Genomic DNA, 16728 nt, shown 5'->3' with positions numbered 1-16728 from the left:
CACACTCTCACCATGTCTCGCTCTCGCTAGTGTGAGAAGATCTAATGCAACTCTCTCTTATTGGGCGCTTATCACATGCTCTTATCATACGAGAGGAAAGATGACGAGGAGAGTGAGTATTCTTTCTCTCTCTCCTTCCGCTACCTTTGCGGGATGCTGCGACCAATCGAAACGCTACTAGCGCGGATCAAAACACCAGGCATCGTAACAGGAGATCATGAAAATCAGGAGGTAGCTCTATTGATCCACACATGGTGTTAGGCAGATTGCATACAGTGAGGCGCATAAGCCGTTGTCTACTTGTTGATTACGTACCTCAATATAGAGCAAAGGGCCGTTTTCAGTTTGAAGCCAACAGCTGCCCGTCATACACAACTTCAAATCATCAATAGCTGGCTACTACCAAAACTACTCTACGGCATTGAAATAGTGTCCAGGCAACGAGGAAACTTCCAAAAAAGATCGCACCACTCTACCATACCGCCATCCGCTGTGCTACTGGGGCTTTCATCACGAGCCCCATATAACCCATTTCATCACTTCTGTGTGAAAGCGGACTTCAACCCTTGGACCACATCACCACATCATGGACAGACAAGATAGTAGCAGCTGCTGGACGAATGATGGAGAAAAACATCAAGGCTTATTCAAAGGGCAAACGCCGAATTCACCGCACTAACAGGACAAACACTCCCCTCAGTCACCAAACTCATGCAAATCGGTAGTCGCCCTTGGTACTGCCACCCGCCACAAATAGACTGGACTGGTTGCAATAGTGTCATTGCTAACCGTCATTTTGCCGAACTCGTTCAGTAAAAATACCATAACCGCCATCTCATATTCACAGACGGATCAGTACAAAACGGTTCCTCTGGCTGTGGAATCTACTCCAGCATCGACAATAGCGCCATTCGACTACCAGACCATACCTCAATCTTCACCGCAGAAGCAATTATTGTTATTGCTGCTGATGAAGGTCTACACAGAGACAAATCCAACGTAATTTTTACCGACAGGGCAAATGTCCTTCAAGCACTTGAATCTGGAACCACCTGCGATCCGAACATCCAACAAATCTGCAATATTCACCCCAAGTCACATTCTGCTGTATTCCTGGTCACACATGGAATCGAAATCGCAGGGAATCCTGGGAAACGGAATAGCAGACCGAGTAGCCAACGCAGGACGTAATAACCCGGCCTGCTGCCATTACACTCCTCCACGCCGTGATTTAATCGTCTTAGCAAAACCATCATCGCCAATAGCTAGAATGGTTATTGGGTTAGCAGCGCTCTTTCCTGAAAACCATCAAGGCCACAACACCACAATGGAAAGACCATCCATCACACCAAGACCAGAGAATCCTATCACGACTTCGGATAGGACACACCCGGCTCACCCACACCTTTTTATTTCAAAAATCAAGCCCACTATCACAGTTTCTGTGGCGTCGACATCACCGTCCGTCGCATCTTAACCGAATGCCATGGATATTCTGGGGAACGCATCACCTGTAAATTGGACCACAGCATCGATACCATCCTCTCACCAGACTGCGATTGCCAGCGTAAACTTTTAAAATTCCTCCGTATCACTAATCTTTATAAACAACTTTAACCAAAACCACAATTGTAACAGACAATAAAATCAACGGATAGCTGTAAGTAAACCGAGACTACCCGGTATAAGGTAACTGCAAGCTACACATGGCTTGCAAAGAAGAATGTTAGATTTTAAGTATATAATTAATCAAACGATTGAAAGAGGCGAATGAGGCCAATTGGCTCAAACTCTCTATAAAAATAAAGAAATAAAGCTTACAGTTTTAGCCAAAAAACACAAATACAAAATTCATCATTCAGGTTGTATCCGTTTGACAACTACGGTCCGGCATATTGCATTTCACCAGTTGTGTTCCATTTAAAATCGCTTTGATTTCTTATTTCTGTTTGAAATGAGTTTTAATACTTACAACAAAATTGTAATAATAGATTCAAACATTGTTTTGCCTTCGGATTTTGCACCCTTTCCACAGACTTACGTCGGGAATCATCTCGGGTGTTCAACCAGTATATATCGGTTGCTACAAATTACCCATTCCCTCTTTCTGATGATATTTTTGCTAACCTGGGAGAGGTTGTTCCGGGTTCAGAACGACTTGTTCAACACTTTCCTGCCAGCAGAGGTCCATGAAAAAATGTGTGAATTGCTGACGGAGAACACACATTGAGACCTATACCAGTATACTTGCAGGTATCAAAGATGCACCAGGAGCATTTGGTAGGACTTGTAGGAGTTTAACGCGTATTTTAACATTGTGGTCGGAGCGAAAGATAACGAAAAAAAATCTCAGAAATTGCAAGCAGTCTTGGTAGGATTTCAGGACCTTAGTTTTAAAATTCGGTCTTATAAATGCCGTGTCCAGGAGTGAGATCTTTCGCAAAATCATAAATCTCAAAGTGCCAGCACGCTTTTGAACAATTTATGAAAATGTTGTTATGCGATTGTCTATTACTGCACTAAAATCCGCGTAGCTGAGCCAACCTGGGGCGATAAGTCGGCTCGCACTGGCTGAGCACCTCATCGAGCCGGAGATCGTGCTCCCTTGGAATCAGGCGGCTGAGCGAGCGAAAAACACTTAAATTAATAAATATTTTTTTATGTATTGCTTTATACGTAAATCTTCCATGTTTACTCTGCTTGTACCCCCAGCGGATTAAATGTTAAAATCTTTCGTTAATTTTTTCTTTCGTCTTGTATGCAAAACTCTGTCATCTGGTGTGTGTGTGTTTTCGTATTGAAATCAGCTAATCTTACCGCAAAAGACGACCCATACGTTTTCCGTACTCATTTTTCTTATAATTTATAATGAAAAGGACACCTCAGGCAAGTGAATGTAGGTAAGATCATAATAGCGTAGAAAGAAAACCAGTGAGCATGTTTAGTATTCACATGAAAATCCACAATAAATCAACAGGCAACAGGGTTTCAAGATCAACGTGCAGTCCCACAGTCTTACTTGCTGCTTTGTGCAAAACATATGAGTCATATTGGATAGCAAATATTGTCGTATAAGTAGCATAACTTCGAGATTTTTACATAGATTTTTACAATTTTAGACATACGTGCATCGGTCGTCACCGAAATGGTTAAAATATGCAATGTATTCGGAGTATTAAAAAAAATAAATATTGGAATGATAATATGTGATTGGTGTTTGTGGATCATTTTGACCGATGACTGAGCCGTATGCGGCGGCACGATGAACGCGGGAAGTTGATGATTATTTGTGTTTCGGCAGGACAAGGCAGAGAAAAAAAAAGCAGCAAAGCACACAGCCCGGGGCTAGTCGAAGGATGTGATTGATTATATTTTACCCCAGTAACAAACATAATAACAAACGATTAGTGGCATAATCTGTTATGACGTGTTGCCTTAGTTAAATTAATTTTTTAGATTTACCTCTTGGAAATATTAGTTTCGCTGCCTAATGTTTTAGTGATTTATATACTTGTAGTTAGCACAAATCTACGATAGGCGTACTTTTGTTTTTTTTTGTTTTATCTTTCCTTTTTTGTTGTTTGCTTTCTTCTTTCTTTTTGTCTCTCGTAACTATCATTGCAATTATTCGAAGTCATTTAATGTATGCTTCTCTTTCGTGCTCTTCGTTACACTTCTTCTTCTTTTGTCTCTCTATCTCGGCCTCTCTCTCTCTCTCTCTCTTTCGCACTGTCTTTCTACCACTGTCTCTCTCTCTCTCTCCTCTCTCACTCTCGCTCTCGCTTTTTCTCTCTTTATCCCTCTCTTTCTCTTCCTCCTCACTATTTATTTCGTTTTCTGTTCCAATGGTTCACTCTTCGTGTTAAGCATACACGCATACCTTTTGTTGTTCTGCGTAAACGATGGTTATTTTACGTGTGTGTCATAATGCTGCTCATTCTCTCTCGCTATCTCCCTCCCTTTCACTCTTTCTTCATCTGTTTTACTCATTTTGCATTTTCGCTTTCGCTCTAGCTGTTTCTGTGTTTGTGTTTCTTTTGCGCTATTATGCATTTATTATGCGGTAATTATGGCTTGCGAACTATCTGTTTCGTTTGTTAGTTTCTTTTTTTGTTTTGTTTTACTCGTGTATGTGTTTTTTCTTCCTTTTTTTTGTTATCTCCTTTATCCCTTAAATACTTAAAATTATTTTTTGGTAATCTTATCTTCTTGCACGTTACATCTCATTTATTTGTATGTTTGTGTACCCTCTTTATCCTTTATGTGTACCCCCTCTTTATCGCATCCCGTTTGGAAACGCCTTATTTTTGACCATTTCTGTTCGTAATTACGAGTCACAGGATGCAGCTGAGTGTGTCAGAGCCGTCCGTGTCCGGGTTTATGTTTTCTGTTACTGTTGTGTAGCTGTGTAACTGTCCCTATTGCTGCTGATCAATCGTTCAAGACTTGTCTATCGTTATGTTGCTCCATCTATTTGTTACTTATTTTCCATTACTATTTTTTCCGTGTTTCTTTAATCTGGATTTGCAACGTCACAAGAAAGAAGAGACGAATGAAAAACGAAGTTTTTCGTGAATACATGTTCGTTTGCTTTGCGTTTACGTTTGCTCTGCAGTTTATTTTGTTTTCTGTTTTTTTTTTATTTCGTCTCGTTACATCACTTACTGAATGTGGGAGTGAGAGCACACACACACACACTATAATCGATTTCCTGCACCGAAGGAGGCGCCCTGCTAGTGTGCCATCAAGAAGGAGAGAGAGAGAGAGAGAAATGTTGCACAATTTCACAATGGGGAAAGGGAGAGGGGATGAGATACAAATAATTCTATGTTTCTATCTAATGTTTCTAAATATGCTTGCTTTGTTTAGCATGTTACTTCCTCTCCTCCTTCTCCCATCCTTTTTTTGCTCGGTTTGTTTGCTTCTAATGTGTTTCCTTGCGTTATCTTCTTCCGCTTTTCTTTTGCTCGCTTTGCAATAGCTCTCAAAAGAAAATGAGAAAGTTTGGAAACAAACCGGTGAAATAAGTTACATTAATTTAAATACAGCACAGTGACGCGATATTATACATACATACATACATATATACATGCATGCAAGGCCGTACATACATATGTTTGTACCTACATTCGTGTTCTTGTGTTCCGTGCCCTTACCAATTCTTAAATTTGCTTGTGTGTTATTCTCCTTGTTTGTGTGTTGCTACTTTCTTTTATGTATGTTCTCTCTCTCTTTCTTTTTTTCTTTTCTTTTTTTTGTTGTTGTTTGCTATCATTCCTCTTTTTAGGTCAGATATATGTTATTTAAATTCAGTTTAAGTTAGTTGTTCATACGTCCTTTGTTGCTAACAAATACTGCCCCACACGCACGTATATTCCTCCATTCGGGAGAAAATTAAAACGTACATTGTGGGTTTGCAAAATGCACCAATTTTTTGCACAAAAATCCACCGTTCCTTACTCCCATGCGGCTCCCCCATTCCGGTCTCTTTTCGCTTGAACGTCCGTTCACTCCTGTAAACACACGTTCAATAAGTTGATATATGTGTTTGTCCGTTTTGACAGGAGTAAGGAATAAAAACGGGGAGATTATAATATGTTATTGTTTAAAAAAGAAAGAGAGAAAAGGAACTAAAATGTAAGGAGAAAGGATGAGAAACGTAAACAGGGGGGGGAAAACACCGGGAATAAGTATTCGTTTCCCGCCTTTTGGTTTGCTGGTTTGGCATTGCCATTGTTTTAAACTACAAATTTGCAAGATTTACATGTCATTTGATCTGTTTTCTTTTCTTTTCTTTTGTTTTTTTGTTAAATCTTTTTTCCTACTAATCTCTTCCTACCTTTCGTTAGTGTTCTGTTTCATCCGGTACTGCGTTGAGATTCTCTTTCAAGGATTTGGTTTGTTTGAATAGTAGATAGGTTTTGTATTTTCTTGATTTTGTGTGTACCTGTGTACAGCCTATATATATATATATCCATAAGTGTCTATTTTTGTGTTTCCTTTTCCAAGCAACCTAACAGATTTGTTTACTCCTATAGCTTGGTGCACTGTGGTGCGGGCGCGTGTGTTTATATGACAGGAGAGCGTTCACTCTTGCTGTATTGATGTTTGTTGTTACCTTTTATTGAGTTTGTTGTTTAGTTTTCGTTTGTTCCTTTGCTTATTTAATCGTTTTTTTTTTGTTGTTGTGTCACTCAATCTCTTCAATCCTCTCACACGTTTTTACTGCATTAGAATACAACAACGACAAGAAGGTGGTGTTAATTAGTTGTTACACTTAATCCGTATTGCTGAGCGTATGCATTTAGTTGTCTTTCACATTATAATTTCGGCTGCCATTTATAGTTGGTATGTTATTCTCACTTCTTGCACCCCCCGCGTTTAATCTATTGTTTTCGGGTATAATTTTAACGTTTTAGTAATACCACAGCGCAAAGAACCTGACGTAACGTTTAGCATTAAATAAGTTGATACAAAGTTAGAGTAAATGAAAACAGTTTCGTCCATTTGTTTTTTTCTTCTCTCACATCCATACTCGTACACACTCGCCCACGTAGACACACGATCGAACACTTGGGTTTCGAGGATGGATCAAATCCATTTGAACAGCTTATCCGTGCAACACAAGCCGCCGCAGAATCACAGTAAACAAGGAAAGGGAAAACAAAACAAAAAACGGAACCTCCACAGTAATGCATGCCAACCATGCCACCGATGACTTAAGTTTTGGACGCAATTATAAAAATTAAAACAAAAACACACAAACACGTACGAGACTCCTCCACCCTGTAACGATGAGCGAACAAAACAGCCTGCATGTAAGCCAATAAAACAGGGGAAAAAGAGGAAACAAACAATACCCAACAACCGCGAACAGCAAACAAAATAATCCTGTAAGAAAAAAAAAGCCAGCGGAAAGATTTCGAATCAAATAAGACGGGTAAAAAAAAAATCGTAACAGGCGAAAAAGGCGCGCAATTCAAAAGATAGATTGTATATATATATACACGCACACATACACACATACACATAAAACAAATAGCAAAGCATATCATGAAACTGAACCTAGCTTCGTCGGGCTGATTGTCATTCGAAACTGGAAACTATAGAAAACCATATCTTGCCGAAATGGGGAGGGGGGGGGCACGCTAAATCGGTCCCGGTTTCGCCATCCAGTTCCACCTCTCGCCCCCTCCCATCCCCCCAAACGCCACACTTTTCCACATCCACGGTTTTCTATGGGGTATGGAGTGTGTCACCTGTTTGGTAATCGTGCCGTCGTGCACTGAATGTTCTGTGGTTCTGTTGAAATTATGTTTTTGTTTGGTTATTTCGATAGTTTTTTTTTAGTTCTATTTGTTTTGGTTTTTTTTTTTTTCGTTTGCCCTTCTGTCTTTCTCTGCGCTGCGCTGGCTAAGCGATGCAACACCTGTGCAAGGACTGCAAAATCATTTAAAACGTCACTTCTTCTGTTTGGTTGTGTGTGTGTGTGTGTGTGTGTGTGTGTGTGTGTGTGTGTGTGTGTGTGTGTGTGTGTGTGTGTGTGTGTGTGTGTGTTTCTACTCTTGTTTTTATTCCGTTTCGTTTGGTTTTCACTGCGCCCCTGGTCATAGATTCATCGGTTCACTTTTATTTTATTTATATTCTCTCTCTCTTTCTCTCTCTCTCCTCTCTCTCTTTCTCTTTCTTTTTCTCTCTCATGCTGCTGGTTCTATTTTTTTTTTTTTGCTTTTCTGTTAAATATTTATGTTAGATAGCTACGATCTTTTCGTGTTCCCCAAAGTTGTCTCCCGCATCGATTTATAATATGTTGGTTGTTTTGTGTTTATATTTCTCCTCCTTGCTGCCATACCCTGCGCTGCCCTTTGCTTTGCCCGTTCGCTCTGTGCAACTTTCACTTGCTTGCTACACCTTTTAGCAAGCGTGTGTGATGGGGTATGTGATGGAGCGGCTACTTTTCCTATCCGCGATACTGTAGATGTGTACAGTACAGTAATATTCGTTTTGTTCTTCTTCTTGGTGTATCTGTAACTGTGTGTATGTATGTGTGTGTGTGTGTGTTTGCGTATGTGTAGAAATACGCGCATACACTTCGTTACTACTAACTAGCTCGTTTACAGCGTCGCGGTTGTGAACTGGAAATTTTAATCGTACGTTACTAGCGGGATGAGTTCCTTTCAATCGTGGTGAGTGTGTTGTGAAGCGAATTAGGTATTGTGGTTTTGTTGATGTTTTTTTTCCTTCTTTTATTTTTTTTTTTCTAAGTGAGCACTTCCTTTCACCATCTTGGATGTGATTTTTTTTCCTTTTCTTCTAAGGATACAAATTAGCAAAGGAGCGGATTGGTTTTAAATGCTTGCACCTATACAAACCATTCACCAACACATACACACACGCTCATACACACACACACACTCACACACACTCACACACACACATACATCCATAAACACTCACACTTCATTTGGGGCGCATGTGTATAGCTTCGTGGATGTGGACTGAATCTCGGTATGAATAGTACCAAATTGCAATTTCACCTTTCATCACACGTATAGCCTACTTTAAAGCTATCCTTCGATAAAAGGGCCGGAGAGAGCGTTAAACATTGTCAATCTGGTTTTTTTTTCTCCATTTGTCTAGGTCTTCTCGTGTTTCTGCACATTGAAACGATACCAAAAGAGACATCAATTATAAATGTCTATGGAGCGTATGTCTGTGTGTGTGAAATGAGGGTGTAGGAGATTTTGTTTTGTTTTGTTCTTTGTTTTTCACTATCAGCGTGCTTTGTTGCATACTACTTTACCGTCGCATATTGGATGAGCTTATATTTGTATTCCTTCCCGTCCGAGTGGGACGCAATCCTGTAGGAAAAATCCAAACACTCCCTTTCCCTTTCGAAAAACTCGTGCAACACATGCACTCACAAACACGTAAATGCACAACGCAAACATTTCCCTCCTCATTTTTTTTTGTTTTTGTCCCGGAAAATGCTAACGGTGTAAAAGTGGGACACACGATTAAAATGCTAAATGGTCGGCAAGAAATGGTCCTAACCGTTACCAGAGTTTGTGTTGTTTGTTCTCGTTACGCTTGCTCCTCGTACGGATACGCGCGAGCATGTGTCTGTGTGTGTGTTCGTGTATGTTGTTACTTTCGGTTCGTACTACTACTATTTCTGTTTTTTTTTTTTTTTGCACTATGGTTCTGTTCTGTTCCTCAAGTTTGTGTTGGGTTTTCCGTTCTTTTTTTCACCCGCAGACATGTGTGTATGGGTGTTGATTGCTAGGCTGGAGTGCACTAAAATTGAGCAGCTATGAATATACGGACAGAGCTACGGAGGATCCATGCCGACGCAAGAGTGAACGCGCTTCTCGTCTACATCCTTCCAATCTTCCACTGCCCTTGCTCGCTTGTCCCTGTGCCTATCTCACGCATGAATCGCACAACATTGAATAACAACAATAATAATAAACTGGACGAGAACAAAAAAACCACCAACAACATCGCACTTGTTCATCTCGTCCACTGTGTGGCCGTTCTCGAGGCGGGAGTAAACGTGTAAGTAACGTTTGCCTGGTTCACGTTAAAAACGGCAGTTTGAAGAGACGTTATGTTCGTGTGCACTACAGTAAAAGTTGTTTTGCCTGTGCATTGAATCCGTCCCCATCCACACTCCCGTTTGCTCTGGTTTTCCGCTGTTGCACGCTTGCAGCTTGTTTTTACATGATTTTCCAGGAGTTCTCATAGCTGTGAGACACTTTACTGACTCTTTCTTACATGAAATGAACTTATTGTAACGATAATTGGATTCTATTCCACACTTGTTAGACAAATCCAATAGGAATTTCCAAAAGGGTGCCATAGAGTTCAATTTCCAACGTATGAAGTTCACTTCCAATGGGAAAGAGTCTTGGAAGTGTCCCAAAGCTATGAGAACCACTGGAAAACCCTGTATCGTTGCATAATGAAGTTGCACCACAATCTGCTTATGGCTGCCTGTTAGAATTGTAAGATAATGATTTATCTTGCCGCTGTGCCTCTTCAATGGCTTGCATGTATGTTTCTAGTACACATTTTCGAAGAACGCAAACAACCTCTGGCCCGCGGAAACAAATTTGAAAATGACGAAGCTGTCGGTTTCTTTGCTGCTAGCTAAATACAAGGTGGGCTGTAAAACCGGCGGTTTTGTAAAAAAAAAAAAAAAAATACAATGCCCTACACACTGGATGCGTGAACCATCTCGCACCAGCGCATCAGAGTCGGATATACTGCCCATTTCATTCCATTTAACATATTAAATAACGTTGAAATTAAACATTAAAAAAAAAAAACAAACAAACTCTTCTTTAGTTGAATGGCAAGATAGTTTCATGTTTATGTTTGGCAAGCATCATATTTAAACATTCAGTCAAAGAAACAACAATCAATGGCCATACTTTCCAAAAAACCGTGTTGCATCGGAACATCATCAAGGTTAGCAACCCCTTGCTAGCCCAGCATTCTCCTTCGGCACTCCCCCAAAGCTCTTTAGCGATAATCGTGCGATCGCGAAATACAGTTCAATTTCAAATTTGGCGCGCGGCTCCATTAGGTTGCCCATCTCTTAACCTTAAGAAGAATGTAAATGTGCGTACATGTGTGTATGTGTGTGTGTGTGTGTTTGTATATGTTTTTAAAATGTTCAAATGGTGCAAAAGGACGATGGAAGAAAGCGAGATGAGTGTAGTAGAGCTGGAGAGCAGTAGTGGGCGGGTGGATTGGGGAGATGGGGCGGAGGAGCGAAAGGAGTTGCATTGGTCGTTGGAGGGAAAGAAGTATTTAAGAAGAGCAAAGTGCAAATGGAAAAAGGAGTGTGTACGTGTGATGGTGTTTTCTGTGTTTGTTTCTTTGTTTTTTTTTTTTTTGGAGCATTTTTAACTTGTTTATTTGTTTTTTTTTTTGTGTTTGCCTTGCCATCATTTTTTTGTTTTCACGTGTGTTGGTTGTTTTGTGGTGCATCAAAAAGAGAAAAGGTATGAGGCAGAAAATTTGAAGTTCCTCAATAAATATACGATTTTGCGATTTCATCTGATTACTTCATTTTTCACCGTGGCGATACTGCCAACTCGTGATTTGGTTCGCCTTCGCCCTCCGTTTGCGTTCCCTTCCCTTCTTCCTCGCTCCGTGACATTTGCTGTGATTCCTCTCCATTCTCTCCCTCTCCCTCGCCCTCCCCTCTATCCACCTCCTTCGTCGTCGACGTCGTGGATTGCTTCAATCTTACAAGCGAAAAAGTGTTTGGTTTGTAGTAGTTGTAAGTAATAGTAGTAGCAGTAGTAGTAGCAGTAGTATCAGTAGTAGTAGTAATAGTAATGGTTGCAGTAACTGCTGTACGCTGCCGCTGCCGTACCACACCCCCTTGCCGCAGAGTACCACCGGCTCGAACTACCACCGTCGATGGCCGCTCTACTTGTGGTTGACAAAGTCGTATTGCGTCGCGGTGTTGCTAAAGCTGCCGTTGCGGCTGCCGTGAAAGTGGACGTTCTGCCACTTGTTGTCCTTTTTATGCCACACCCTCGTCTCCTCCGTCTGGACCGTGTGCGGGTGGCCCTGCTTGTCGATGTACTGCGTCAGCCGGACGTACGCGATGCAGGCGGTGTCCTCGCCGAAGATGTGCACGTGCGGATTCAGGATGGTGGTGTTGATCGCCTTGTTGCTCTTGCCGAGCACGTTCTCGAAGTTGAACTTGTGGAAGTCCATGCCCTCGATCAGGTTGCCGAGCGCTTCCGGCTCGAACGAGGTCAGGTGCGGGTCGCAGATCTTCGTGTACGTCTCGTAGTCGCCGTTGTTTATTGCTTCGATCAGCTGTTCGGTAATCTTGATGATCTCCTGCCGGCGCGCCTTACAGTCATCGTCCTCGACCGTGGTGCTGGAGGAGTCGGTCGACTCCTTCACCTGCGAGCCGTCGCCCTTCTTTGCGATCATGCTCTTGCTGGAGAAGTTGCGGGTCGCCAGCATGGTGGTGAGGATCGCACCCTTCAGCTTGCGGCGTGCGTTGAACTTCTTCAAGCAGTCGACCGTCTCCTGTCGGTGGACGACCGAGGCGACGCGCTCGCGCTGGCAGATCCACGGGTGCTTCAGGGCATCGGCGGCCGAGATGCGCTTGTACGGGTTCACTGTTAACATCTGGTTGATCAGGCTTTTCGCCTCGGGCGTCACCGTGTCCCATTCCGGCGACGGGTAGTCGTACGTGCCCGCCTTAATCTGCACGTATAGCCGGTGCTGATCCTCGTCCCAGAACGGCGGGTAGCCGACGAGCAGGATGTACAGGATGACGCCACACGCCCAGATGTCGACCGCCTTCCCGTACGGCTCCTTTTTCAGCACCTCCGGCGAGAGGTAGCCGGGCGTGCCGGCGAACCCGAACCACGCCTGCTGGTCGCCCTGCACCTCGATCGCCAGCCCGAAGTCGGCCAGCTTCACTGCCGCACCCTTCGCCTTGCTCGCCAGCAACAGGTTCTCCGGCTTCAGGTCCCGATGGACGACACCGTTCTGATGGCAGTGGTTCACCGACTCTAGGATCTGCTGTATGCAGTGGGACGCGTCCGCCTCCGAGTAGAACTCGCGCGCGACGATGTCCTCGAACAGCTCGCCCCCGGTCACGAGATCGAACACTAGGTAGTGGAAGTTCTCCTCCTGGATGCTGTCGTGCAAGCGCACGATGTTCGGATGCTGTAGCTTCCTGCATATCCGGGCCTCCCGCTCGAGCTTCTGGAAGTCGCGCGACGTCAGCTTCTTCGTGTTGATGATCTTCGCCGCAAACTCGAACCCGGTCGACTTCTGCACGCACCGCTTCACGATCGAGAAGGCGCCCTTGCCGAGCTCCTCCTTCAGCTCGTAGTTGTCGGAGAAGCGTGTGCACGCTGGCTGGGCCGCCATGTTGATCACTGGGTTGTAGGTGATGGTGGGGGGAGACGAGTGGTGGTGCGGATTGGACGATATCAACCGTACGATCGATTGCTCTCACTCACTGTTTTACTCTCGTTATCTCGTTATCTTCTCGCTTTCTCTCTCTCTCTCTCGCTCTCTTTCCTTTTTTTCTCTTTCTATCTCTCTCTCTCTCTCTCTTTCTCTCCTTCTCCCTTTTTATCTCGTACACATACAAACAAACACGCACTGTACCACCGCACTGTAGCGAGTGGGAAGCGAAATAGCCCAGTGGGTAATTCCCCGGCAAATGGACGACACACTACGCAGCAGGCAGAGTTCCTTTTACAATACGCTTAACCGTACACACACCGTACGTAACACCCGTTTACTGGGATATCTCTAACACCGTCCAGAGCACAGACTGTTGACCTGCGTGAACGTGTAGGGCTTCACCCGCACACCGTAGCACCTCTTATTGTTGCCTTCGGGCAACCTTAACAAATCTAGCCTCACTCGTTCCCTTAACTACCCACCCCTTTTTTGCTCTATTGCTTTCCTCCCCTGCCTTGTGGGGTGGTCGCTTGAATTCGCGCAGTTTGATACTGAGCTGTTGATTGATTGGATCGTGTGGCGCTGTTGTGACGGTGACTCCTCACTGACGCATGAGTCGCGCGCTGCGGCGTGATTGCTGAATCGTGAGTTGTCCGGTCTTGGATGCTGAGCGTTCCTGCTGCTGTAGCACCTTGCCAAACATGATACTGTTATAGCTGTCAACCTGGCGTCGCTCTGCTAGCACACCTATTGCCACGTTCGCGCACCTCAATTGGCCTCGAGAATGGGGGCTGCTAGTTGCCGGTGGGTCGGTTTTACTTCCACTGCCGAATCTAAATCACACTGAACGCTGCTGAAATGGACAAGCAAACGAAAAATGGCGAGTTGTATTAGAAATGATGCAACGAGAAGTGTATGGGACGCATTGGCGGACATATAATTGGTAAACCAGCGATGCCAAGCTTGTTTGACTACGCAGAGCCAAAACGCTGCATAAAATAGTGACTAGTAAATAGTTATTCATGTTGTTAGAATGACCTACATTCAATGGGGATGAAATATTTACCGATACAATCACATTTACCATCGAGTTGGGCGCTACGCACGCTTGCAAATATATAAGAAACATATAAGAAATCAAACTGTGCTTAATTTATTTCTCAACAAATTGCGAGCCGCATCCAAAGGGCCTCGGGGGCCGTCAGACTTGCGATTCTTTATCTTTGTTGTAAACCATTCACCAGCGGTTTTAGTAGCTAATCGTTCAACTCAAAAGGATTCTAATGACAAACTGGTTGCTGGACTGTAGCAACTTTTCATTTACCTCAAGGGTTATCTGCCACAGATAAGATGTTCACTATGGAGGCAATTGTGATTCGCTTGCTTGCGTCAAGTATATAATATAACTTACTTATAAAGCGAATAGCTGATCGTGCTGGAGCCACTTTTTTACACGAGAAGACGTGAATCGTCATCAAATCTAAGGGGGGGACTTGGTGGCTGTAAAACACCACACAGTCGGACGCAAAATAATGGTCCAGGGTGCATACTTCTTCAATGTTTTTATCCTACACACCCACAAACAAAGAGGTTATCGTTGTCCGCCAGCGAACAAGAAGAGATAGTTAGGTTTATTGATTTGTGGATGGCCCATTCGCCCAGCAGTCAAGTCCGCCAAACCCTCTACTACTCCAGAGCCAATCGATTCGATATCAAAAGGTAACAGCACACTTTGAGCAAAGTATAAATGACAGGCCATATAATTTGATCCCCGCAATTTTACTCCGTCAGATCGCTCTCCCTCCCGCCCCCCCCCCCCCCCCCCTGGTCCAAGGAAAAAGCAATACAGAGTGGTAAACCAAATCTCATCCTAATCGCAAAGAATTCGATTCGTCTGTGAACACACAGCAGGGGCGGCAGTCTGAACTTTTCGCTCAACATTTTTTTGTTATACGAATCAATGATTGCTTCCCCATTTCATCCTCATCTCTCGCTCTACTCTCTCGATTCCCCAAGTAGCGAAGAGGTTCCATGTTTTATGCTTTTCGGGAAGGACCTGCTGGGTTGGGAATGGTTCGGGCAGTCGTCAACGTCAACCGCAGAAGTGCATCACAGCAACGGGACATGTACGTGCGTTGAGGATAATCTGCGGGGATGTAGAGGACGAGAGATTCCAACAGCGACCATATGGTAAGCCTCTAAGCGCCTGGAAAAGCTCAGGGCACACACACACACACACACACATACACTAGCACAGACACAAACCTAGCAGTACATCTATATATCCGTTTCTTCCATCGCAGCAGAGGACGACCAATAGCGAACCACCTGCGGTAGGGTAGTAGTAGGTGGTTTCGCTTTATTAAATTATTCACCCAATACCAATACACCCACTCGCACGGCAGCAGCAGCAGCAGCAATACACACCTCTACACCTGCAGGAGAGCGCGTGTGCCTCCGGATCCTGTGCTTTGCGGGATACGAAATTCGATTACCTGACATTCGCGTGCACGAGCGACAGGTGGTGGTGGTAGCGGCAACAGAGCGGGAGCTGCTCGGTACAAAACAAATGCCGACGTCGTCGAGGGGCAATCAGCGATGTTCGGCAATCAATCAATACCAATCCGATGCAGACACGCAAGCACGGCGCAACAAAGCGAAAGAGCGGAGCGAGCGAGAGACAGAGAGAGAGAGAGAGAGAGAGAGAGAGAGAGAGAGAGAGAGAGAGAGAGAGAAGAATGAGATGATTTTCGTACACTACGGGGAAAACCCAGCCATACACTAAGAGATGGATAGCAGGCGCTAGAGTAAAGGATGTGTCAGCGAAGGTGACGCGCGGAGCACATTGACAGTTGTGTCACAAACACGGCCAGTCTACACACACACACACAGTAACACATTCACACCAGCCGAGAGTCGAGGCCCATCGAGGCCTGAGCAGCGCAATCTGATGGGTTTTGTTGATGGGTAATCTTCCTGTGCGCAGTGATGCGGCTGCGTGGAAGGGTGAGAGAGTGTTGTTGAGTCGTGAGCACAAGCCATAAATATGCGAACGGTGGTTACAACGGCGGGAAGTATCTGAGTGGGAGCGCGTGCGAGGAACCCTCCTCCCCCCGCCCCCTTCATTTTCTCAACGGCGAGGACGACCACAGAACACACCACACACAACAGCAATCGGTGGTTTGGGAGCAAAAGGGGGGAAGGCGAAAGAAGAAGCAGCGCACGGAAAGCAACAAAACACGGTTCTTCTCTGCAAAAACCCGATTTTGACACCGTAAATTTAGCGGAGAAGCGCACTCTGGATGTATTTTTATACTTTTGCTCAGGCCGCCACACAAACCTTTTTAGCATCAAAACCGCCCGACCGAACACACCGAGACAGGCAGAGGCACCGACACAGCAACCGACCAGTTCGCCCGAAAGGAGAACCGCGTATTGAGCCGCTGGGAGGATAGAGAGCGAGAGCGCGAGCGTTTGAAAAACTCAAGCTCGTAAGAACTTTTCTTTTTGTTGGCTGGTATTTTGAGTGGAACCATGCACACAAAACACACACACACACACACACACACACACACACACACACACACACACACACACACACACACAAAACACACACACACACACACACACACACACACACACACACACACACCAAAAAAAGGGCACCACTTGCACACACGTATATAGCTATCTACACGTACCCAAGCAACTAACCCTCGTACTTGTACAACTGTATTGCTCATGCGTATTGTACGCTTCGTGCTGTGT

At 44.3% G+C, this 16728-nt stretch overlaps 1 protein-coding gene across 11 annotated transcripts in view; it reads right to left on the bottom strand.

The window, feature by feature from the left end:
- Positions 1-3346: 3346 nt before the first annotated feature.
- Positions 3347-16728, bottom strand: part of LOC120906742 (calcium/calmodulin-dependent protein kinase type II alpha chain) — a 35356-nt gene continuing 21974 nt past the window's right edge. For 5 of the 11 annotated variants that reach the window (XM_040318642.1, XM_040318644.1, XM_040318643.1 and 2 more), the window contains exon 2: positions 3347-13810. In XM_040318642.1, the coding sequence (XP_040174576.1) occupies positions 11446-12918 (1473 nt within the window). In that variant the 5' untranslated portion in view covers positions 12919-13810 and the 3' untranslated portion in view covers positions 3347-11445. Of the gene's footprint in view, positions 13814-15387; positions 15475-16300; positions 16458-16728 lie in introns of those variants that run through there. The other 6 variants (XM_040318641.1, XM_040318646.1, XM_040318645.1 and 3 more) reach the window with 3 other exon arrangements.

The sequence above is a fragment of the Anopheles arabiensis genome, chromosome X, assembly GCF_016920715.1.
Source record: "Anopheles arabiensis isolate DONGOLA chromosome X, AaraD3, whole genome shotgun sequence".
In the NCBI taxonomy this organism is placed as follows: Eukaryota; Metazoa; Arthropoda; class Insecta; order Diptera; family Culicidae; genus Anopheles; species Anopheles arabiensis.
The sequence above is the reverse complement of the archived record's forward strand: the minus strand, read 5'-3'. Positions and strand labels throughout refer to the sequence as shown.